The 24025-nt window shown below is 54.9% G+C and overlaps 1 protein-coding gene across 1 annotated transcript; it reads left to right on the plus strand.

The window, feature by feature from the left end:
• Positions 1 to 201: 201 nt before the first annotated feature.
• Positions 202 to 22382, plus strand: RGMA (repulsive guidance molecule BMP co-receptor a). Its single transcript, XM_049783299.1, has 4 exons — positions 202 to 484; positions 10753 to 10868; positions 19147 to 19658; positions 20743 to 22382. Exons 1-4 carry the CDS (start codon positions 471 to 473, stop codon positions 21427 to 21429), a joined length of 1329 nt encoding a protein of 442 aa, XP_049639256.1. The 5' UTR covers positions 202 to 470; the 3' UTR covers positions 21430 to 22382.
• Positions 22383 to 24025: the final 1643 nt, after the last annotated feature.

The raw sequence follows: 24025 nt of genomic DNA on the forward strand, positions 1-24025 counted from the left end.
ACGCGCCTTCATACAAAGGCGCGTTTAGGATTTAAAGAAAAGGCTTTGGCCACCCGAGCACCGCGCCCGGCACCCCGCCTCGCCCCCCCCCCATGTGATGCTGATGCTGGAGGGAGCGGCGGGGCGGGGTCCCCCGCGCCCCCCGCCCGCGCCCGAGGCGCTGGGCCCGCCCCCATCTCCCCTCCGCGCGCGCAAACGAACCCCGCGCCGCCGTGGCGGCTGCAGGCGGAGGCGGCCCGCGCGCACACTCGTCCCCAGACCCCGCCGTGCCTACCGCCGAGCTGCGGGTGCCCAGGGCTCCGGGGTCTGCATTCCCCCCCCCCAAATGGTCTTGGGCATGCAGACCCGGATTGCGCGGCGAGCCCCGGGCCGCTGCTGATTTCCCCGGCCGGGCCTCGGGATCCCCAGCACCCCCAAGTTCGCTGCCACCCTGCCTGTGTCCCCCACCCCGCCGCGGGCCGCAGGGGCTCATGCAGTCGCCAAGGTAAGCAAGCACACCCCCTAACCGGGCTTGGGCATGCCCTAGATGCGCGACCGCACCCCCGGGATCCTCTTGGCCAGCATGGAAAGGCTTGGTAGCGCCTTCATCCATCACTTTATGGGGCTGCAAAGTTTGTGTAGTTTGGTATCTGCTCCTTTCCCCCCTCCCCAACGTTTTCTTCCCCCGAAAAATACTCTCCCCCAGGTCCGGGGACCCCCAGAGCTTCCCCTCTCCCGCGGGACCATTTCCATCCTGGGCTCAGAGGACCAGGGGGTTGTGTCCACTCCAGAATTCCCCTATTTCCAGTCTCTTAAGTCTAGGTCCGAAGAAGGACCGGTGAGCTGAAAGTGCTGTGTTGAGGGATAAGGATTTGGGGAGGGGGGGTTTGACGCCTCCAGCAGTTCTAAGTGGGTGCGATCAGAGGAGTGACAGGTCGGAGTGACCGGCTCGCGTCCCCGTCAGTCCCTCCTAGGGGACCAGCTGGGCGCAAGGCTAGGGTGGGCGGGGTCTGACAGGTGCATTTTGAGGGGAGACCCGGTGTGCGGATTTTGGGGATCTGGATTGCATCCTGTACAGGAATGGCCAGAACTTTGAGGGAGGAAGATTCAATTGCCCCCCCTCAAAAAAAAACCGCAGTTTTTATATTTATTTTAATGAATTATTCATTTTGGTTTGGGGTCACACCCGGCGATCGGTCCAGGGCTGACTCCAGGCTCTGCGCTCAGGCATCTCTCCTGGCACTCCTGATGGGTCGCCAGGGATGAAATCCAGGTCTCGGCGTGCAGGAAGAGTCCCGTCCCGCCGCACCCCCAGACGCTGGCTTTCATCGGCAGCTGCTATTGTGTCGTGTGGTTTTTCGCAGGCGTTTGGGGTCCTTATTTAGTTTATCAACTCGCGTTTCTGGAGCGCGGGGGGGACCCGGGAGCGCATCGCGCCACCTAACGGAGATGGAGACGCTCCGCGTTGCGCACGGGCGGGCGGGCGGGTGGCCAAGCTGGGCGCTCTCCAAAGTGGCCCTTCTTGGGGTTTCCATCTTCCTGCCCAGCGGGGATCCCCGAGACGCCCTCCCAACTCTGCGCACCGAGCCTCAGGAACGCCCGGGAAGGTGTGTGGTGACCGACAGGTGCTTTGGCATCCGCTGCGCAAAATTCTAGCCAGGTGCTTGCGCCTTCTCCTGCCTTGGGTTCCAGTGGGGTTTCCAGGGGAGTCTTGAACGCAAAAACCGCTGAGGGGCATCTGGAGGAGAACGGGGAGCCCAGAAAGGCTGGGCCCATGAACCTTCGCGGGTTTCCAAAAGGACAGTTTTGCGCATCCAAAAGAAGAGGTGCCTTCCTGCTGCGCACCTCACTCTTGGTCCTGCCAATGCCCCCTTTACATAAAGGTCATGACCTCCGGCCCACAAAAGAGCTGCGAGGCTCCTGCTGAGGAGCTGACAAAGGGCTTGGGTGGGGCTCGTTCTCTTTCCTGCTTTGTGCTTTGTGCTGCCACCTCCCAGACCAGAGGGTTTTTGCAGGGAGCTGAGATCTTCAGGGGAGCGCTTGGTGCTTGGTGCTGCAGACCAAGAGGACTATGGGGTCCTCCCCCCCCCTGGAGATCCCTGCGCTGTAGGGATGAGGGGGTCCCCTCCTGCTTTCCAGGTGCCTACACTCTTGTGCTTTCCAGATAAGCACGGAGGATGCGGGTGGCTTGGCCCTGCGGCTGTTTCAGATTGTTTCTCCAGGGGCTAGAGAAACAGCACAGCCCGGAGGGCGCTTGCCTGGCCGGTTCCATCCCCGCATCCCAGAGGGCCCCTGAAGCCCCATCTGAGCAAAGATTCTCAAGTAACCCCTGAGCATAGCCAGGTGTGGCCCCTCCAAAAAATTGTTTTAATTTTAAGTTATCAAATTGTTTCTCCATCTGCACGTCCATCCCATAAAAGATGAGACTCAAAGAGCAGATAATAGGAACCAAAGAGATAGCACAGCAGTAGGGCGTTTGCCTCGCACACAGCCGGTCCAGGACAGATGGTAGTTCGAATCCCAGCATCCCATATGGTCCCCCATGCCAGCCAGAAGTAACCCCTGAGCGCCGCCGGGTGTGACCCAAAAACCAAAAACAAACAAACAAACAAACAAAAAAACAGATCTCTCAGCAGAAGGGTCTTCTCTGCCCTGCCCGCTGCTATGAGGCCTGGCTGTCTTCTCACCTCGCCAGCCATTCCCTGGGCTGCCTCCATACACAAAGGCTTAATGATAAAGTGGGATCAGCCCCTTAGAGCTGGGCCCTGCCCCTTAACCCAGAAGCCCCTCCTTGCAGCATGATCCCATTCCTTAGGCCCACAACTCTGCCCTTACATTCACAACCCTGCCCCTTACATATATGGTTCCATGCCTCCATGTATCCAAGACCCACCCCTTATATCCATGACCCTGATCCTTGCATCCAAGACTCCCCAAGCTCTGCTCATTAGCCCCCCAAGACCCAGTACAGGACCTTAGGTGAAGAGATGCCCCCATGTCCTACCATTAAGAGAGTTCTGCAAATCCTCCTGAGCATCCAGAAAGGCAGCAACTCAAAAAATTCGGCTTCTCTTAACACTGTTCACACGGCATTGTTGTATGTGAGTCTGACATGCCAGACTTGGGCATGATCTCCCCTCCTCCCAGTTCTCTGGTTCATAGAAAGGGAAAGAGACTGAGGGACACTTCAGTGGGATGAACTGAACCCAGCGCTTATCAGAACTGGAGTGGGTGGGCCGGAGAGATAGCATGGAGGTAAAGTGTTTGCCTTGCATACAGAAGGTCAGTGGTTCAAATCCTGGCATCCCATATGGTCCCCCGAGCCTGCCAGGGGCGATTTCTGAGCGTAGAGCCAGGAGGAACCCCTGAACACTGCCGGGTGTGACCCAAAAACAAGCAAACAAAAAGAACTGGGTGGGTCCCTTGGTGGGGGGAAGCTTTCCTCCCTGGGAAAGGGACACTCCCACAGCGTAGCTATACTCAAAGGCCAGGGTTTCCTCTCTTTCACATGGGATACCCTAGCTGGCTCCCCACCTCACAACCAGCACTAACTACAGGGTCAGAAAGATAGCACAGTGAGTAGGGCATTTGCCTTGATGCAGCTAACCTGGTTTCATTCCCCGGCACACCCAAAGGTCCCTGAGCCCCACCAAGAGTGACACCTGAGCACAGAGTCAGGAGTAAGCCCTGAGCATCACCCCAAACCAAAATCAATACATAAATCAATAAAAAAAGGGGGGGCCAGAGAGATAGCACAGTGGTAGGGCATTTGCCTTGCAAGCGGCCGACCCAGGACAGACGGTGATTCGAATCCCATCATCCCATATGGTCCCCCGTGCCAGCCAGGAGTAACCCCTGAGCACTGCCAGGTGTGGCCCAAAAACCAAAAAAAAAAAAAAATCAATGAAAAAGGAAGCAGCCAACCCAGGCCAGGGATGGAGTTGTGATGAAGTTAAGACTGTCTCCCCTGGGCATGGGGACAGGATGGACACTTCTCAGTTCTTTTTCAGCTGCTACACATATTTCAGGACACAGATGCCCATACCACCTTCAAGTCAAGGGCCCTCCCTGCTGTACTATCAGTACAGCCCACCCGAACAAAACTTTTAAAACTATCTCTGACTCTTCTACTTACCTACATTTTCAGGAAAGGGCCATAGTGAGATGAATCAGGACCTTTTTTTTTTTTTTTCCTATTTTTGTTTGCTCCTGGAAAGCACTAATAGGTCTAGGCATGTACCCCCTTTCAGCTGCCCTGAAACCTGGGGGTAGAGGGAGTAATTTTTTGTTTGTTTGTTTTTTGGGCCACACCCGGCAGTGCTCAGGGGTTACTCCTGGCTGTCTGCTCAGAAATAGCTCCTGGCAGGCACGGGGGACCATGTGGGACACCGGGATTCGAACCAACCACCTTTGGTCCTGGATTGGCTGCTTGCAAGGCAAACGCCGCTGTGCTATCTCTCCGGGTCCGGGGAGTAATTATTTTACTCACAGAGAAAAGACAGCCTCAGACCCAAGAGAGTATGAGAACCTCTGTAGCTGGGCAAGAAAAACTGAATTGGGTTCCCCCAGACTGAGTTTAAGCCTCCGGCCCAAAAATTGGAGCTCTCATTGAGCTCCCATATGATCTAGCGAAACCACTCCTAGGCATAGGAACACAAAAACGCAATACAAAAATGCCCTCTGTATTCCTATGAGCATCACTGCAGTATTTACAATAGCAGACTATGGAAGCAACCCAGATGTCCGGCTACCGATGATTGGCTAAAGAAACTGTGGTATGGGGCCGGAGAGATAGCACAGCAGCGTTTGCCTTGCAAGCAGCCGATCCAGGACCAAAGGTGGTTGGTTCGAATCCCAGTGTCCCATATGGTCCCCCGTGCCTGCCAGGAGCTATTTCTGAGCAGACAGCCAGGAGGAACCCCTGAGCACCACCGGGTGTGACCCAAAAACAAAAAAAAAAAAAAAAAAAAGAAAGAAAGAAAGAAACTGGTACATCTACACAATGGAATACTATACAGTCGTCAGGAAAAGTGAAATCATGAAAATTTTCTATACGTGGGTGGACATGGGAACTATTACGCTGATTGAAATGAGTGAGTGAGAGAGAGAGAATAGTCTCACTCATCTGTGAGATTTAATAAATAATAAAAGACAGTATGGTAATAACATCCAGAGACAATAGAGACGAGGGCTAGAAGGACCCGTTCACAATATGAAGCTTACCACAAAGAGAAATAACTACACTAAACAACTACCATGACAATGGTAGTAAGTGAGAGAAGTAGAATGCCTGTCTGGAGACAGGCAGGGGGTGGGGTGGGGGGAAGGAGTTGGGGGGCGTTGGTGATGGGAAGGTCGCACTGGTGAAGGGGAGTGTTCTTTTTTTTTTTTTTTTTTTTTTTGGGACACACCTGGCGGTGCTCAGGGGTTACTCCTGGCTGTCTGCTCCGAAATAGCTCCTGGCAGGCACGGGGGACCATATGGGACACCGGGATTCGAACCAACCACCTTTGGTCCTGGATCGGCTGCTTGCAAGGCAAATGCCGCTGTGCTATCTCTCCGGGCCCAAGAGTGTTCTTTTTTTATAACTGAAACCCAACTACAAACATGTTTATAATCATGTGCTTAAATAAAGATATTATTAAGCTTTCCTCTCCCCCCACAGACATTCTGGGGTGTCATTTCCTCTCCGTGACTCAGTCTGTCTCTGGTTACTGGTGCTCAGAAGCCCCTTGACAAACCCCACTCCCTGAGTCTACACCAAATGGGCTCAAAAGTCCATGCAAAGCGTAGACTTCAGAGGGCTGCCCCTGGTCAAAGTCCCAGGAGCACTTTGCATGAGTTGGGCACACGCAAGGTTTGGAGAAACATATGAGGTTCTGACTGCGGTCCTAACTCCTGGCCCTCTGTCCCTTCTTTCATCAATTGTCTGTGATTAGAGAAGATAATGGAGTGATGGTGGGTACGGGGTGTCTTCGGGGTGTTCTTGGCATCCAGTTGGGAGCCTGAGAGAGTGAGGGGGTTAAGGTGCTCGTCTTGCTTATGAGTTGACCCCAGTTCGATCCCCAGCACCTCACAGAAGCCCCAGAACCAGCAGTAAGCCCTCAACAGCACTGATTGTGACCCCCAAATAAATAATAAAAATAATAAATGATACATAATTAAAATAATTAAATAATAATAATAAATAAATCAAATAAAAATAATTTTTTGTTTGGGGGCCACACACTGCTGTGCTCAGGGATTGCTCCTGGCTCAGGAGACCATATAGGATACCGGGGATAGAACCTGGGTCTGTCCCAGGTCTGCTGCATGCAAGCCAAACGCCCTGCTGCTGTGCTACCACAGTGTAATAATAAATAAATAGATAATAAAAAGAAATAACAGAGAGAAGTCCAGGTAATCTTGGGGTTCTCCAGAAGTAGGCAGATTGGCATCCAAATAAATAAATAAATAAATAAATAAATAAATAAATAAATCTCTCACTGTCAGATGCTTCCAGAAAATCAAGAATTTTGCTCGCTCCTATTCTTTGGAATTGGAGCAATAGTACAGCAGGGAGGGTGCTTGCCTTGCATGCAGCTAACATGGGCTCAATCTCCAGCACCCCCATAGGGTCTGCCAAGCCTTCCAGGAGTGGTACCTGAGTGCAGAACCATGAACAAGCCGTGAGCACCACCAGGTGTGGCCCCCAAACAGAAATAATGAAAAAAAAAAAACCCACTATGAGAAATAATGAAAAAAAAAACCCAAGGAGTCTAATATTTACATCAGTTCATTTCAACATACACACACACACACACACACACACACACACACACACACACACACACACACACACAAAGGTGAAGAAGGTCCCAATCATGGGCCTGTAGAGACAGCACGACAGGGAAGGTGTTTGCCTGGCACACAGCCAACCTGGGTTCCACCCCCAGCATTCAATAGGGTCCCCGGAGTCTGCCAGGAGTAATTCCTGAGTGCAGAGCCAGAAGTAACCCCTGAGCACCACCGGGTGTGGCCCCGGAACCGAGAAAATAAAAGTCCCAGTCTTAGGACAGACCATTGCACTGTATGGGGGGATGGGTGTGATATATTGGGGGGGCCCTGCTCCCCATTGGCAGGGATCTTCCTCGTCCCAGCGTTGCTTTCACCATTCTAAACACATCGGAATTTGATGAATAACTTGGTTATCTCTTTCCGTTGCTAAAACGACTTTGCTATTTGTGCTTGGCGCCAATTTGTTCATTTATCCCAAAAAAGTCTCCAAAAGTCTCTGGCCTGGTGGTGGCTGAGAATCGCCCCGACTCCCCAGAGCTCAAACATTCCCCACTTGGTGGACAAATGGGTCCCTTCCAAGAACTTACTGGAAAGGGTCGAGGTAGCCAGTGTGGGTGATGGGACCCCACTGCAAGTCCAGTGCCTCTTAGAATCCCAAAGCCTCTTTCAAATAAGAGGTTTGTTTGTTCAATCTGAGGTTCTGTGGGGTGCAGGCATGTTGGGGTGGGGGTCCCTGGGGATTAGAAGGAAAAAAATCTGCCTGGCATCAAAATACAAAAGCTGCGCCTTTCAAAGGGCGTTTCCAGGAGCTTGTGACATTCACGAGGAGAATCCAAACTTGCCCCCTTTTCTCCCCAGTCTTCCCAAAATACCATTCCATGCCAGGACTGTAATGAGTCATAGAACCAGTACACAGCATCCGGAACACAAAATAGGGAGCTTGGGACACTTGGGGACCGTCCTGACTGAAAGTCACCCTCAAATCATGCTCTGGATCCTCCCAACATTTCACAGCCAGGACGGGCATTCTCCCCTTTGCAATGGACCATGAAGGCGACTTCCAGGGGGACTGGCTTGGTGAGAAGGTAGGATCTGCAAGCATGAAGTGCAGGTGGTAGGTATCCCAGGAGTGAGACATGGGAGCCCCCCAGAAAAAGGATGGGAGGGAACCCCAACTGCACACTTGCAAGGACCAGGGAGATGGAGTCAGCAAACCTGCAATGGACCCTTCTGGGGTTGAGAAGGTGACAAGGGGCAGAAAGAAGGTTTTATCCCGACACCATGACTGGGAACACCCCCCCCCAGATCACCCTGGATTCAGGTCGGGCAGATATACAGAGCTCTCAGCTATGGAAGGTGTTCCAGGCCTGCCTGTACCCCACAAACCTCCTTAGTGTCTCGGGCAGCTGACTTGAAGTAGCCATTGGGGGTCTGAGGGAGTCAGGGCAAGGGGTATCTCCTGTGGACATTGGGGGAATGGACAGGAGGGCCTTTGATGGCTCTGAAGTCCAGGAGAGGTAAGATAGAAATGTTTGAGGCAGGAATAATGATAGCACAGTGGGGAGAGCGTTTGTCTTGTATACAGTCAACCCAGGTTCAATCCGCAGCATCGCTTAAGGTCCCCCAAGCCTGCCAGGAGTGATTCCCGAGTGCAGAGTCAGGAGTAACCCCTGAGTACCACCGGGAGTGCCCCCCAAAAGGAAAGAAAAAGGAACGAAGATATCACAGCAGGAAGGGCTTTTGCCTTGCATGTGGCCAACCCAGGTTTGATCCCTGGAACCCTATATGGGCCTCATGTTTCCAGCTGAGGAGGGACAACGGGAGCCCCCTGACCCACTGTGATTCCCCCAACCCTCACAGAGGCAGAAACGAAGCCCTATAGCTAAATAATTCTGGTGCCAACATTCATTCTAGGAGCAAACCACAGGATCTGAGCCTGGCACTGACGCCCAGTGAGGTCCAGGTCAAAGGGTGTGTGCAGGCCCCCCTCTTGCTAGCCGGAAGTGTTAGAAGGTTCTTGTACAAGGAGAGTGACCAACGGCCTTCTTCCATGTGCGTCTGGATTCTTTCTTTCTTTCTTTCTTTATTTTGGTTTTTGGGTCACACCTGGCAGCGCTCAGGGGATTCTCCTGGCTCTACACTCAGAAATCGCTCCTGGCAGGCTCGGGGGACCCTATGGGATGCCCGGATTCGAACCACCATCCTTCTGCATACAAGGCAAATGTCCTACCTCCATGCTATCTCTCCGACCCCCCCTTTTATTTATTTTTTTTTTGGTGTGCCTAGATTCTAAAGTATTGCCAGATGGACGAGGCCAGAGAGATAGTACAGTGGATAGAACACTTGCCTTCCATGTGGCTGACTGGGTTTGATCTCCGGCATCCGATAGGGTCCCCTAAGCTCCACCAGCAGCAATTTCTCAGCCCAGAGTCAAGAAGACGCCCTGAGCATCCTGGGTGCGGCTCAAAACCAAAAACAACAAAAGGCACTTCCATGCTGTGCCCTTGGGTAACTCCCATTATTAGTATTATTTTATTTGGGGGACTTGTTTTTTTGAGTTTTTTCTTGAGGGACCCCCACCCAGCGCTGTTCAAAGGCCTCTCCACTTAAGGTGCTGGGACAGGGTGGGTGGGTGAGCCCCATGCAGTTGAGGGCTCAAAGCGGGGTTTCATATGCAAAATTTGAGCCAAGACTATCTCGCACCCAAATGCAGTATTTTGCACAACGGTGCTGACCGCCAGCTGCCTTTGCCAGAATGGTGCTGGGCCCAGACCTGTGGGACTCTGGGAAGAAAATATGGTGCCCACCTGTGAGGACCTGTTGGCCCTGGCGCCCCTCGGCCTGGTCCCACCCCACCCCCACCCCCCAATTACTGGCCTGCCCAGGTCTTGCCTAAAGGAACCAGCCAGGCCAACCTGGGCTCTGGGCTCAAGCTGGAAATTACAATTGCAATCTGAGGCTTCCATAGGTCCCCCACCCCCTTCATCCAAGCTGGCTGGAGATTGGGGACACGCCCCTCCTGGCAGCCTGAGCCCAGAATTCTGAGCCGCCACCGCCTGTGTGGGCCGGCAGACGGTGAGGAGTGGGGCGTGCTGAGGAATAGTTTTTTGGTTTTTTTTTTTTTTAGAAAAACTGTTTTCCAGAGCCGGCAAAGCAAGCTGAAGAGAGGGGCAGATGGGGGGTGCGAGCTGGCAGGAAGGTCTGCCTGCAAACACTCTGCTAGCTGGAGTCGATTTGAGTTTCAGCCCCGAGATGGGGAAAGAAGGGGTGCAGTGTGGGGGAGAGAGTATTTCCAGCCTCATTTATTCCGGGAAAGAACAGCAAGGCCAGGGGACCCGCGGGAGGAGGGAGGCAAGCGACGTTTTCACTGGTGCCAAAGGGTTCTAAGACTTTGCAAGCTTCCCCGTGTACCCCGAGCCCTTGCATGCAGCGCTGGGGAAGAGAGGGAGGCCCTCACTCACTCTCCCTTTCCAGGGGGGTGCACCTGGGGAGGTGCGCAACCCTGGGGTACCCCTCAGGGTCGGATTTTGCAGCCCAGGGCGAAGAAGCATTGGGCAGGGGCTGGGTTGGGGGTGTAGGGGACAGCGGTGGGACCAGCATCTCTCTTGGAAAGGGCGACCCAGGCTGGGGAATCCAGGCCCAGTTTCCACTTAGGCTGCGAGATTTATGGGGCGAGGGCGGACGCTCAGCTCGGCTCAACTCGGCGGAACAGGCCCAGCGGGAATTGGGGGCGCGCCCTGGGGTGGCCAGGTCCCACCCCCTTTTCCCCACACCCCTTTTTTCCACCCACCTCGGTCCCCGCCCAGTTAGTCGCTCCAGCCCCTACAGCGGGCCCCGCTGAAACCCGAGCGCCCGGGGCGGAGCGCGCCCGCCTTGGAAAGAGGGGAGCCCCGGTGCGCGCGGAGAGGGGCGCGCGTGGGGCGCCGGGGGTCGGAGCGGTCGAGCCTCGGGGCTCGGAGGGACTCGAGCCGTCGCTTCTCTGCCACTTTCTTGCAGGGCGAGGCTGGTGCAAACAGGCCGAGCTGGATGGATGGGCATGGGGAGAGAGGCCGCGCGCCCAGCACTGGCATTCGCTCCGCTCCTCGCCTTTCTGCTCTGCAGCTTCCCGCCAGGTAAGCCTGGGGACTGGGTGTTTTGGGGCTTGGGAGACTTAAGGGGATTGGGGAACCCCTCCTAGGGCCCGCTGCACCGTCAGATTCCCGCACCCCTGAGAAATCACGGGGAGATCTGGAGGTCTCCAAAGCTCCCCAAGTCCAGGGCGCACGGTGCCAACTGGACAGAGAGGGAGGTCAGTCTGCAGCCCCCCCTATACTTTGCAAACCTGCTGGGTATCAGGGGTGGAGCCCCGAAAGATCCCAGCCAAACCCCTAGATTCCTCCTTCTCCTCCTCCTCCTCCTCCTCCTCCCTGAGTCCCCACGGTTTTGGTCCACGCGCGCGCGCGCCCTCCAGGAGCCCAAATTTCCGCGGGGCAGCCGCCCCCACTGTTTGTTTTTATTGTGTCAGAAAAGGGAGAGAATCCGAGAATGCAGCTGCAAAGGCCCATCTGTTTCCAATGAATCGCCGTATTCTTCCCCATGTTTTCTGGCAAATCGGGGCTTTCAAATTCCTCAGCGGCCCGGACTTCTTGTTTTTGTTGGGGGCAGGGAGCGAAGCGCACAGAGTGGCATTTGTTCCCCCAAGCTCCTGTGTCTGCGCTTTTACACACCCCCCTGTTTGGAGGGGGAAAGGGGTGTGTGCAAAAGCACGGAACTTAAATCCCCAGACTTGCTTGCTAAAGTTTCTTACAACCTCATTTCTTTGTGTGTGTGGTGTGTGTGTGTGTGTGTGTGTGTGTGTGTGTGTGTGTGTGTGTGTGTGTGTGTGTGTGTGTATTCGCGGGCACCCCATATGCGTCTCGCCTCCTGATTAAAGAACATTCTCCCCCCACTTTTTTTTTCTCTTTGCAAAAATTATAAATAAGCCCAAGGGTCCCAAACCAAATGGGTTTCCCAGTCTTTAATAAGAGAGTCTTGAGGAGGCATGAAAGGGTAGGCGGGGGACAAGTATGGAGGTACCTCTTGGCAGAACTTGGCTTGGAAGCGCCAGGGCCCCCCCCACCCCCACGTTTGCAACCCGGTTTTGCAAGAAAAGACTTGAGTTAGAGCCGGATCGAGCTGTTTTGATTTGCTTCGCAGCCAACCCAGTTATAGGAACTGGCAGGCAGGCTCTGGCACGGCTGCAAACGCAGACTCACTCCGGGTGGGTGGGACCTGCAGTCAGCGCCCGCCCGCCCGGGGGGATCAGTTTACTGGCCTCCCAGCACTCTTTGGGGGGCCCTCCGGCTTCCCTGTTAGCTTTGGGTAGCTGTGTAGTACCCCGAGAGCGATTGGAGGGGGAGCCTCAGCCTTCCCTCAGGCCCTCCAGGATTCCGGCCAGGAAAAGCAAGAGAAATTGCAGCTGTTGGGTGTTCGAGCCACCTCACCTCCTGCTTCTGATTCAGTTCAGTTTCATATTTTGGTTTGGGGGGGCCACACCCCTTAAAGCTCAGTAGGTTACTCCCAGCCTGACTCCCAGTGGGGGTTGGGGTTTTCCTTCCAAGGGGTACTGAAGACCAGGCAGTTTCCAAAAATCTATTTTGGGGGTTCTTCCACATATTCATGAGTCTGCCTGTCTGTCTCTCTGTCTCTCTCTCCTCTCTTACACACGTCTCTCTGTCTCTGTCTCTCTCTCTCTTCTACACACACACACACACACACACACACACACACACACACACACACACACAACACACACCCTTTAAAGGCCAGTATCCTCACTCACAGAAAAGTCTGGCTGGGAAAAGAAATGGAAAAAGAAAAGTAACAGCTTCTATTCTCTCAGACCCCCCCCAAAATTAAGAGAAATGCAGCGAACCCCAAATCTTGCTCTGCAGGGTTTTGCTAGGGGATGGGGTTCTCTGGTCTGAGCACCTCTGGATTGGGACCCAGATTATGATAAAGATCAAACCCATTAGAAGTTTGATCAGTGAGGTTGATAAATGGCTTTTGTCCCTGGGCTGCCTGGGTGGAGGGGTGTGATCTCAGCTGAAACTGTGGAGGGGGTGCAGGGCCCCCCACCGACAGCCCCTTTCCGCTCTTAAAGCGCCCGCGCCGACGGAAGGTTAGAGCCAGGGAAAGCTGCTTCTTCCTTAGCTGCTTCTTCCTTCATTTCTGGCTCTTCACGAATTTGCTCAGGCCCCAAACCCCACACTGCTGGTGGCACATGCTCTGGGGTGCAGCGCCCAGATTCCCTTGTTGCCCTTTTTCTGTTTGCAAGAATCTTGTTTCTTCTTTGGCTTCCAGACCAGTAGATGGCCCGATAGTCGCTGGGCAGGGCCATTCTTCTGGGTTCGGATTTCCTCTGGTCCCAGCTGCATTTGGCAACTGAAATAGGAGTCCCTGGGTCTCTCCAGTGGCATGCTAGGGTTTGGTGGTGGTGGTGGGGGGGGGGTTGTGTGCTCTAGAAGCTTGGGCAAAGACTGTGTTCAGGCAAAGTGGGTGTTTCTCAACTCTCCCCAAAAAAGCCCAGTCCTATTCCTAGACACATGGCCAGAGCAAAGGCTTTGCAGGGAAAGCTGGAAAGGGCAGGGTAGGCAGTGAGTGTAGACTGGAACCCTAGAGCCTCCCACCCAGAAATCCTAGGGTGAGGTAGGTAGAAAGAGGGGTGCCTGGCCACTCTTAACAGATGGTACTGGCTGGTGTAGTCGGTGAAAGCTCAAGTCTGTTCTCTGCTAGTCAGTGTGAAAGGCTGCCAGGAACTTTCTAGAAACCCATAAGGAGGACAGGTTTGATTGGGCACAAGAGAAGGTAAACCGGAGATGCCTTTGAGGCCTCCTGGCCCCTCTGTTCATTTTGCTCATGCCATCTGCCCCACTTGGAGTCACCAGCCTGGGAAAGGGACCATCTCTCCCATTGGGGTTGGGGTGTCTGTGTAGAAAGGGCATTTGTGGGGATGGGCAGCGTGATAGGTCATTGAGGACGGCACTTGCTTTGGGTGCAACTGACCCGGGTCGATTCTCTGTGCTCCATATGGTCCCCCAAACCCCACCATGAGTAATCCCTGAGTACAGAGCCAGGAGTTACTGAGCATGGCCAAGTGGGGCTCAGAAACAAAATTGGGGGACGGGGAGACTGGGAGGTAGGTGCCTGGCATCTCTGCTTAGCATGAGGGGTACACCATCAGCACCACACAATTCTCCAAGCATCGCTTGGAAGTACAGCTGGAAGCCCCATATATCTTTGGGTGACCCAGGGCTAAGCCATACCTCCACAGATTTCCACACCTCCTGGACCGCTGGACACACACAGAAGAAAAACCAGAGGTCTGGAAGTTGCTGGAGCTCAAGAGATGTAGGAAGGGGGTTCCTTGGGGCACCCCTGTTATGTTGGGGTTCACCTAGTCATCCCTGTTGGTTCTCGGTGACATGCATGAGTCCCCCCAGTTGTGCCAAAAAGGTTCTATATGGGGGAAATGCCAGGTTTGCTGCTTGGCTGAACCCACTGCCCAGAGTAGACGTGTGTTGGCTGGTGGGGCAGACCCTCAGCTCCAGGCCTCTGTGGACAGGGAGGGCGGTGTCCCTTGATCTCAGGCACCCCCAAATCTAATGATCTCCCTGTTCAGCATCATCACTAGGGTGTGATTCCTGTCTGGTCAAGGGGATGCCATCTTGGTATACCTGCCTCGCCACCCACATACCCCAGATCTGAACTGAGTCCCTCCAAGATCCAGCTTCTGGTGGATTTCCCCAGAGTACCCCAAGGGGAAAATCCTTGGCTTCCCACCCTCTTCCTCCACCTGGGCTATTGTTCTCCCATCAGAACTGGACACAGTCCCAGGGACTCTGGCACCAGTGATTGCCCCCAGTTTCTTTGCTTCATAGGTTTGGGGGTTCTATCTACTTTGCCACTGGTGGCAGTGATCAGGGCTTTACCCCTGGCTCTGCACTCAGGAATTAGTCCTGGCGGTAAACCTAGGGGTTCACCTGTGGAGGGAACTTATGGCATGCTGGGGATCAAACCCAGGTTTACCACATGCAGTGTCAACGCCCTCCCCCACTGTTTTCTCCCTCCAGCCTGTCTGCTCCCAGAGCCCAAGTTTTCTTTGTTTGGTACCTCGTTTTCTGTCTTTTTATGCTCCTTACAGACTGCATGATCCAGACCTGCCCTCACAGCCCTGGGGAATGCGTTTCCCTCAGGCCTTTTGACATTCCTTCTTCAATTTGGAGGGTTTTTTTTTGGGGGGGGGGGTGGATTGGGGCCACACCCAGTGACGCTGAGGGGTTACTCCTGGCTCTGTGCTCAGAAATCACTCCTGGCTAGGAGGATCATAGAGATCGAATTCAGGTCTGTCCTGGGTCAGCCGCGTGCAAGGCAAATGCCATAATTTGGAGTTTTTGCTCAATGCACAGAAAATGTAGAATTGTGGCTCTGCCCCTCCCTGTATCCCTATCCTTTTTCCAAAATATTTTTCTGTTTATAAAAATGACCCTCATATTTCTCATTTTCTAGGGGCCTTTCCAGCAGGGTTCAGCCGCTGTTTGCAGGCCCTGTGCTTGCCTGTGTCATGATCTCCCTGCCCAGGAACTTTGGGGGAAAGGAGACAGGGGGAAGGAGTACTCAGGGGTTACAGCCCATGGTCATCAGAGGCTCCTGCACTGCAGGGAATGAAACCTGGGTCCCCATCAGGCAGGCTGTGTTCTCAGCCCAGAACTCATTTCTTCTTTTTCTTTTTTTCCCCCCTCCTCCCCGCCCAGTCCAGAACTCATTTCTTTTTTGTTGTTGTTGTTTGTTTGTGTGCTTGCTTGTTTGGGTCACACTCAGTGATGCTCAGGGATTACTTCAGGCTCTGTACTCAGAAATCATTGCTCCTGGCAGACTCGGGAAACCATCTGGGAAGCCGAGAATTGAACCACCATCTGTCCTGGGTTGGCCACATGCAAGGCAAATGCCCTGCTGCTGCGCTCTCTCTCTGGCCCCCTCATTTCTTTTTTTGTTTGTTGGTTTTAGTTTGGGGGCCACACCGGTGGTGCTCAGGGTTGATTCCTGGTGGTGATCGGGATGCCAGGGATTCTATTAGGTCAGCTGCATGCAAGGCAAACCCCCTCCTCACTGGGCTTTTATGTAGGCCTCCAGAATTTATTCCTGACCCTCCAGGCCATCGTAGGGCCTATTAGGATCCCCTTTGGGACCAGCTCAGGAAGTTAGAACCATCAGTGGTGTTAGCCAGCAGGTGAGAGAGGGGTAGGTCTAGGCCACATGTCTTCCTGCATTGGGAAGTGAGGACTGAGGACTTGAAGGTCTATTTTCTGTGCCAGATTTTTTATTTTTGGTTTTTGGGTCACACCCGGCGGCACTCAGGGGTTACTCCTGGCTCTGCGCTCAGAAATTGCTCCTGACAGGCTCGGGGGACTATATGGGATGCTGGGATTTGAACCACCGTCCATCCTTAGTCGGCTGTGTGCAAGGCCAATTCCCTACCACTGTGCTATCACTCCAGCCCGATTTTTTTTCTTTTTGTTTTTGAGCCGCACCCTACAGTGCTCAGGACTGACTCCTTGCTACTCAGTGCTCAGGGATCATTCAGGAGAGTTTATACAGTGCCCATGATTGAATCCAGGGTGGCTATGTGCAAGAACCCGGATTTTTTAAGATCTGCTTTGTCAGGGTGTTCAAATGTGATTTGTGGGGGCGCCTTGGGTATCTGAGGATTTTCTAGCCACCTCCAGATTCTGGGGGCCTGGCGCTTCTTTTCTGCTTGTTTGGGCCATGCCCAGCATTGCTCATGACTGACTCCTGGCTTTGAGCTCTGGTCTCTCCCCTGGCAATGCTCTGGGTGGATGGTGGGGGACCCTGTGGGATGCCAGGATCAAATCTGGACTGGCCACTAGGCTGGTACCCTCTCCCACTGCCCTATTGCTATCCAGGAGAAATTTGGGGTTTTTTGGCCACACCCCATGATGCTCAGGGGTTACTCCCAGCTATGCACTCAGAAATCGCTCCTGGCTTGGGGGACCATATGGGACACCGGGGATCGAACCAGGTTCGTCCTAGATCAGCCGCATGCAAGGCAAACACCCTACTGTTGTGCTATCACTCCGGCCCCATGAATTTCTTTTTTTAAGCACTTTGTCCCTTGGCTGTTCCCGCTGTCCTCTGTTCCCTCCCATGCCAGCTCGGACCTCCCTTCTTGGGTTACTTACGGCTCTTCCAAAAATAGGTGCCAAGCTCCTGCCAGGAACAAACTGGAAGTGACCTGGGGACAGTTGTGGGGATGTGGCTGGAATCCTCATGCTGACATTGGGGCCAGTGGGGAAGCTGGGGGCCATGCAGGGCTCCCTCCCTTGAGAGAACTTAGTGTAGGGGTGTGTTTGATGGATGCAGGAGGGACCCTGGGTACTGTCTTCTAGTCCTGCATGGGTGTGGGAGGAAAAGCTTGGCCTCTGCTCAGAGGCTCCTGAGCAAACAAAACAGGGTTTGCATTCGAGAATTTGCTTCCTGCCAGCTGCCAGCCACACTCTGCTCTGCAAAGGTCTCTGGGCCCCTAGCTCAGACCAAACATGGGCCCCCACATGTCTATCCCACCCACATGTCAAATGCATCCCCCCCAACTACTGGCCCCAAAAACCCCACCATGCCCTGATCCTCAGATGAATCATGTTTTTTTGTTTGTTTTGGTTTTGGTTTGGGTTTGGTTTTGCCACACCCGGCAACACTCGGGTTACTCCTGGCTCTGTGCTCAGAAATCATTCCTGGCAGTCTCAGGGGACCACATGGGATGCCAGGGATCGAACCTAGGTCTGTCTGGGCAGACGTTTGCAAGGCAAACGCCCCACCGCTGCACTATCACTCCAGCTCCCTGGGTTTTAGAGGGAACAGATCAGCATTTGCCTTGCACCCACAGCAATTGGAGGGGTGGGGGGCTCCCCACTAGAAGCAGCCCCTGGTCTCCGCTCTGCATTCCCGAGTGCTCCCCCTCTGACCGGCCGCTGAAACCTGACCTCCTCCCTTGCCTGTGGGTGATTTATGGGCTTTTCTGGGCGGCAGCTGGCATTGTCTGGCAGCCCAGGTCAGGAGGGGGCACATGGGACAGCCTGCATTTGTTGCTCGCCTTTCTGGGGGTCCCTGCCTTCACACACCCAAGGTGCTGCTGGGTGCCTCCTTTGTCATGCAAACCGTGTGGCAATAATCAGCCTATTCCTCCCAATTGTTGAGAGGAGGTCTCCAAAGTGGCTCTCACTAAGCTGGTGTATGATGCTTTTCCCAGGCTTGACCAGGGTTCGAGGCTGCCATCAAGGCTGCTCATTTGTGGGGGGGTTGTCCTTGCAGGTGAAGAATGCAGCCCCCCCCCCAGAGTCTGCCTCTTTGCTATCTCAAAAGACATAGGGTGTTGCTGGGATGTGTGCTTGGTGCTAGTGGGATTTGCCTATGGGGACTGAGTACTTTCAGTTTGTTTTTTGTTTTTTGGGGGCCCACACCCGGCGGCACTCAGGGGTTACTCCTGGCTTTGCACTCAGAAATCACTCCTGGCAGACTCAGGACCATATGGGTGCCGAGGATCAAACCCGGATCCATCCAGGGTCGGCCACTTGCAAGTCAAATGCCCTGCCGCTAAGCTATCACTCTGGCCCTGGGGTGGGGTGCTGAGTTTTTTCTTTTTGTTTTTGTTTGGTTTTGGGCCACACCCGGTGATGCTCAGGGATCACTCCTGGCTCTACGCTCGGAAACCACTCCCGTCTTGGGGTATGATATGGGATGCCAGGGATCCCACTGTGGCCCATCCTAGGTTATTGTATGCAAGGCAAATGTCCAACCGCTTGCGCACCACTCTGGCCCCGTGGGTGCTGAGTTGTTTTGTTTTTTTTTTTAAGTTTTTGGGTCACACCTGGCTCTTGATCAGGGGTTACTCCTGGCTGTCTGCTCAGAAATAGCTCCTGGCAGGCACGGGGGACCATATGGGACACCGGGATTCGAACTAACCACCTTAGGTCCTGGATCGACTGCTTGCAAGGCAAACGCCGCTGAGCTATCTCTCCTGGCCCGGGTGCTAAGTTTTAAACCACACTCGGCCATGCTCTGGGCCTTGTACTCAGGAATCACTCCTAGTGAGATGGCACGGGCAACCATATGGGGCGTTGGGGATGGAATTCAAGTCAGCCTCATGCAAGCCAGGTATTGGTCATTGCCCGTGGGTCCTGGACCATCTCTCCAGCCCTTCTCTCCACACAGAGTGCTCAGTCCAGTCCAGTCCACTGGGTGTCTGTCACAGGACCATGGCCACTGGGGGGCATGGGCTGGCAATGACGGGGTGTCCCCCTGCCTCAACCCTCTGGGGTGTCCCCTGCCATGACCCTCTCTCGGTGTGTGTCCCCGCAGCCGCCTCCCCGTGCAAAATCCTCAAGTGCAACTCGGACTTCTGGAGTGCCAAGGCGGGCGGCCTGGCAGCGGCAGCCGACACCCCCGAGTTCTGCTCGGCCCTGCGCACCTACGCCCTGTGCACGCGAAGGATGGCACGCACCTGCCGAGGGGACCTGGCCTACCACTCGGCCGTGCATGGCATCGAGGACCTCATGGGCCAGCACAACTGCTCCCGAGACGGCCCCACAGCCCAGCCACGTCTCCGCACCCTGCCACCACCTCCCGGAGACAGCCAGGAGCGCTCCGACAGCCCCGAGATGTGCCACTATGAGAAGAGCCTGCCCCGGGGTGCTGCGCCCAACTACACTCACTGTGGCCTCTTCGGGGACCCCCACCTGCGCACCTTCGGCGACAGCTTCCAGACCTGCAAGGTGCGAGGCGCCTGGCCGCTCGTGGACAACGACTTCCTGAAGGTGCAGGTCACCAACACGCCCGTGCGGCCGGGCTCGGCCGCCACCGCCACCAGCAAGGTGAGGGGGACCCTCAGAAGGACACCCCGACCCACAAAGTGGCCCTGACATCTAAACTGTGTTTGTGGGTTTGGTTTGGTTTGGTTGTTTTTTGGGGGGGCCTCATTCGGCAATGCTCAGGGTTTGTTTCTGATTCTGTGCTCAGGGGTCACTGCTTCACTGCTGGTCCTAAATTCAGGACTACTCCTGACTTAGTTCTTGGGGATCACTCCTGGTTCTGTGCTCAGGAATCACTCCACTCAAGAGATTACTCTGGGCTCTGTGCTCCTGGTTCTATGTTCAGAGATCATTCCTGGACTCCTGGTAAATTCAGGGGACCCTATGGAAAGCCGGGAATTAATCTCAGGTCAGCCACATGCAAGGCAAGCAACTTCCTTGCAATACTCTCTCCCCAGACCCCCAAACCATGTACCTAGCCCCAGAACATGAGTTCCATGTATGGCTGCAATGGTAGCTATGAATCATCACCTCCAGCCCCAGGAGACGTCCTGCATGATCTTCTAGTACCACTGGGAGTGACTGTCCTTCAGCACCTCCAAATCCAAACCCAACAGAACAAAAGCAAGTCATTGTCCAGAAAAATAGCAAAGCAAAGCCTGAGCAATAGCACAGCGGGGAGGGTGCTTGCCTGGCACGCGGCCAACCCAGGTTCAATCCCCGCACCCCACAGGGTCCCCCGAACACTGCCAGGATGATTCCTAAGCGCAGAGCTAGGAAGAACCCCTGAGCACCACAGGAGTGACCCCCGGAGCACAAAGCCAGGAGTCAGCTCTGAGCACCGTTGAGTGTGCCCCCCAAACCAATAGGGGCTGGAGTGAAAGTAGAGTGATGGGGCATTTGACTTGCACGCTACTGACCTGGGTTCAATCCCCGGCACCCCATATGGTCCCTTGAGCCTGCCAGGAGCAATTTCTGAGTGCAGAGCCGGAACACCTCCAGGTGTGGCCCAAACCAAAAACCACACAGACAAAAATGCTGAAATACCACAGAAGGAAAATTCTGCACAAGAGGATTCCCCAAGCCTCCCCCTTCCCTCTCCCCTCAGTCTCCCCCTGCATCCTCATGCCCCTTCTCCCCCTTGCAGCTCACCATCATCTTCAAGAACTTCCAGGAATGCATCGACCAGAAGGTGTACCAGGCCGAGACAGACGAGCTGCCCGCCGCCTTCGCCGATGGCTCCAGGAACGGTGGCGACCGGCACGGGGCCAGCAGCCTCCGAATCACCGAGAAGGTGTCGGGCCAGCATGTGGAGATCCAAGCTCGGTACATCGGTACCACCATCGTGGTGCGCCAAGTGGGCCGCTACCTGACCTTCGCCATGCGCATGCCGGAGGAGGTGGTTTATGCCGTGGAGGACCGTGAGGGTCCGGGGCTCTACCTGTGTCTCCGGGGGTGCCCGGCAAACCAGCAGATTGACTTTCAGGCCTGGGGGCCGGACAGCATGGGCAGCCCCGAACCCGAGGCCCCCGGTGCTACTTTCCCCTATGAGACAGCGGTGGCCAAGTGCAGGGAGAAGCTGCCCGTGGAGGATTTGTACTTCCAGGCCTGTGTCTTCGATTTGCTCACCACGGGGGATTTGAACTTCACCCTGGCCGCCTACTACGCCCTGCAGGACACCAAGGCTCTGCGAGCTGACCGGCAGCAGCTGCACCTCTACGAGCGGACTCGCCCCCCACCCAGCCATGCTGCCGCTGCCCCCCATTCGCCCCCAACCCTCAGAGCCCTGTTCTGGGGCCTCCTGCTCCTGTCTCTACTCCTGGAGGCCATATAAAGCAGAGCCCTGAGCCGCTGGCGGTGGGGGGGGGATTTGGGCTGCCCTAGGGGCGCACTGGGAGAAGGCTGCGAGGGGGGAAGTGAGCGGTGGGAGGGGGTCCCTGCAGTGGGAGCCTCTCCCACCACCCGTGTCCTGTCTGGGGGACAACCCCCCTTAGCAATGCACTGAACCCCTAGCTCAATGTTTCGTGCACACACTCACACTAGGGACCCCCCCCCCTCTGTACCCTGCAGCCCGCAGGGCCTGCTGGGAGCCTCTGCAGCAAGTGGAGGAGCCCCCGTGGTCAGAAAGTCAAGATACCCCCTGTCTGTCCCAGCTTGAGTAGAAGGGCTTCATGGAGGTCGCCTGGCTGCTTGTGGGGCATAGGTTTAGACTTATGGAGCATCCAAGGCTGGCTTCTTCCGGCCCCCCACCACACACACACTGTGCTTTGAGGCCACCTCATGTACCCCCCTGTATTTCTGGAACTGTCTCTGGATAAGGCAGAGGCCCCCCCAAGAGGAGTCCAAGCTGCAGAGAATGGGCAAGAGAGGCTGGAGTGCCCAGCATGCACTCTGCCAAGAGCACCCCCATCTCCAGGCTGCTACTGGGCCAGAGACCCTATCCCTGGACCTGCGGCTTGCGGGGCCCCATCTCTCCGCTCCCTCGCCTCTCTGCTGTCTCCCCCCACATCTGGGACCTCTCATACACTGGCCCAGGAGGCAGGGCCCAAGGTCCCCGCCTCCCCCTCCACGAGGTCCCCCATGCTGCCCCCCACCCCCACCTAAACCCTTCCCCTGGTCCGTGGTCCATGACGAAAGTCCCCCCCCCCCCCCGTGATGCACTTTATCTGGTCGTTTTGAGCGCGTCTGCCTGGATGCGGGGAGCCCTTGCCACACCCCGTATGAGTGTCCCCTGTACATACTGTAAATTATTTATTAACGGCTTACGTGCAAGTAAAATTTGGGGTTTCGTTCAGGTTTTTTCTCTGGGTCTCCAAGGTGGCATTTGTCTGGGGCTTGGGGGATGTCTGGGCAGGGCCTGTGTGAATGTGTGTATATGTGTTGCATGTAAGGGGTGCATGCATTGAACAAGCATATGCAGGTATGCTTGTGCCAAGTGTGGGTGGAGGTGCACTGCAGACTTTTTAGGGGAGGAAACCCCACACACACACTTCTCTGCTTACGACTCCCTTTCCCAGAAGCTGCCCAGTGAAGGGTCCTACCTGGCTTTGATGGAGGGAACCCACGCTGCCCGATGGGGTGGGTTGGGGTACGCTGGTTGGTCCTCACAACTGATCATGCATCTCCCTGGCGTTTTATTCCTTGGGGCCACACCCAAATGCTAGCTCTGCACTCAGATCACTCCTGGTGGTGCTCAGGGGACGCTATGGGATGCCAGAGGTCAAACCTGGGCTGGCCTCATGCAAGGCAAATACCCTCCCTACTTAGCTATCACTCCAGCCCATCCTGGCATTTCTGGGAGCCTTTGAGCTCTTTACAAAATGGATCTTAACTCCCATGCACTTCCCAGTTCAGGGACAATCGGTGTGGTCCATCCTGCAGGCCATGGAGTCCCTGAGAACCCTCGGCAAGGGGACATGCCAGCAATTCTCCCAGTTATTTGTATGAGGTAGGGTCAGAGTTCAAGCCAGACCTACACTCCAAGGGGGACACGCAGTCAGTCCTGCTTGTCCCTGACCAGGGATAAGAGGTGGAAGGAAGGTCAGCAGGGCCTGATGCTGGAGAGATTCCTTCTCTGTATCTGTGGACTGGGATCCGATTCAGGCAGACAATGGCCTAGACCTCAAACTTTTTAAACAGGGGGCCAGTTCACTGTCCCTCAGACTATTGGAGGGTCTGACTCTAGTAAAAACAAAACTTATGAACGAATTCTTATGCACACTGCATATATCTTATGTTGCAATGAAGAAACAAAACAGATACAATATGTGGCCGGTGGGCCATAGTTTGAGGACCACTGGGCTAGAGGGTCCAGGTGGTAAGAACCAGGAAAAGCCAGAAGAGTAGGGGGTGGCAGGAAGCAACAGGGCCAGGGAACATAATAGAGAGATGACAGCTGCATGGGGCAGGGTGGGAGGGGAATTCACTCAGTGCTTTTCTGCTGGGAAGCCATGCAGGCTTTGAGCTGGAGAAAGACCCATCAGACTTGGGTGAAAATGGAGGCTTTTTGTTTGTTTATACTGAGGCCATATCCTATGGTTCTCAGGGGTTACTTCTGGCTCAGCGCTCAGAAATTGCTCCTGGCAGGCTCGGGGGACCATATGGGATGCCGAGATCCAACCTTGGTCCATCCTGGGTCAGCCACATGCAAGGCAAACATCCTATCGCTGTGCTATCACTCCAGCCTCCGAAATGAAAGCTTCCTAGGGGCTGGAAATGGGTTCAAGTCATGCGCTACCGATCTCCCTACCAGGACTGACCCCAAGACCCCAAAAGCAGCCTTGATGGAGATGTGCCAGGACAGGTTACAGGTCCTGCCAACCTCTCCCGGGACAGTGGCAACTTCTCTGGGGGATGTTGACAGACTTACAAAATTCAGGGTTGCATGTGCAGTGGACAGTCACCCACAGGGTCACAGCAAAGCCATGGGG

This window comes from Suncus etruscus, chromosome 11, assembly GCF_024139225.1.
Source record: "Suncus etruscus isolate mSunEtr1 chromosome 11, mSunEtr1.pri.cur, whole genome shotgun sequence".
In the NCBI taxonomy this organism is placed as follows: Eukaryota; Metazoa; Chordata; class Mammalia; order Eulipotyphla; family Soricidae; genus Suncus; species Suncus etruscus.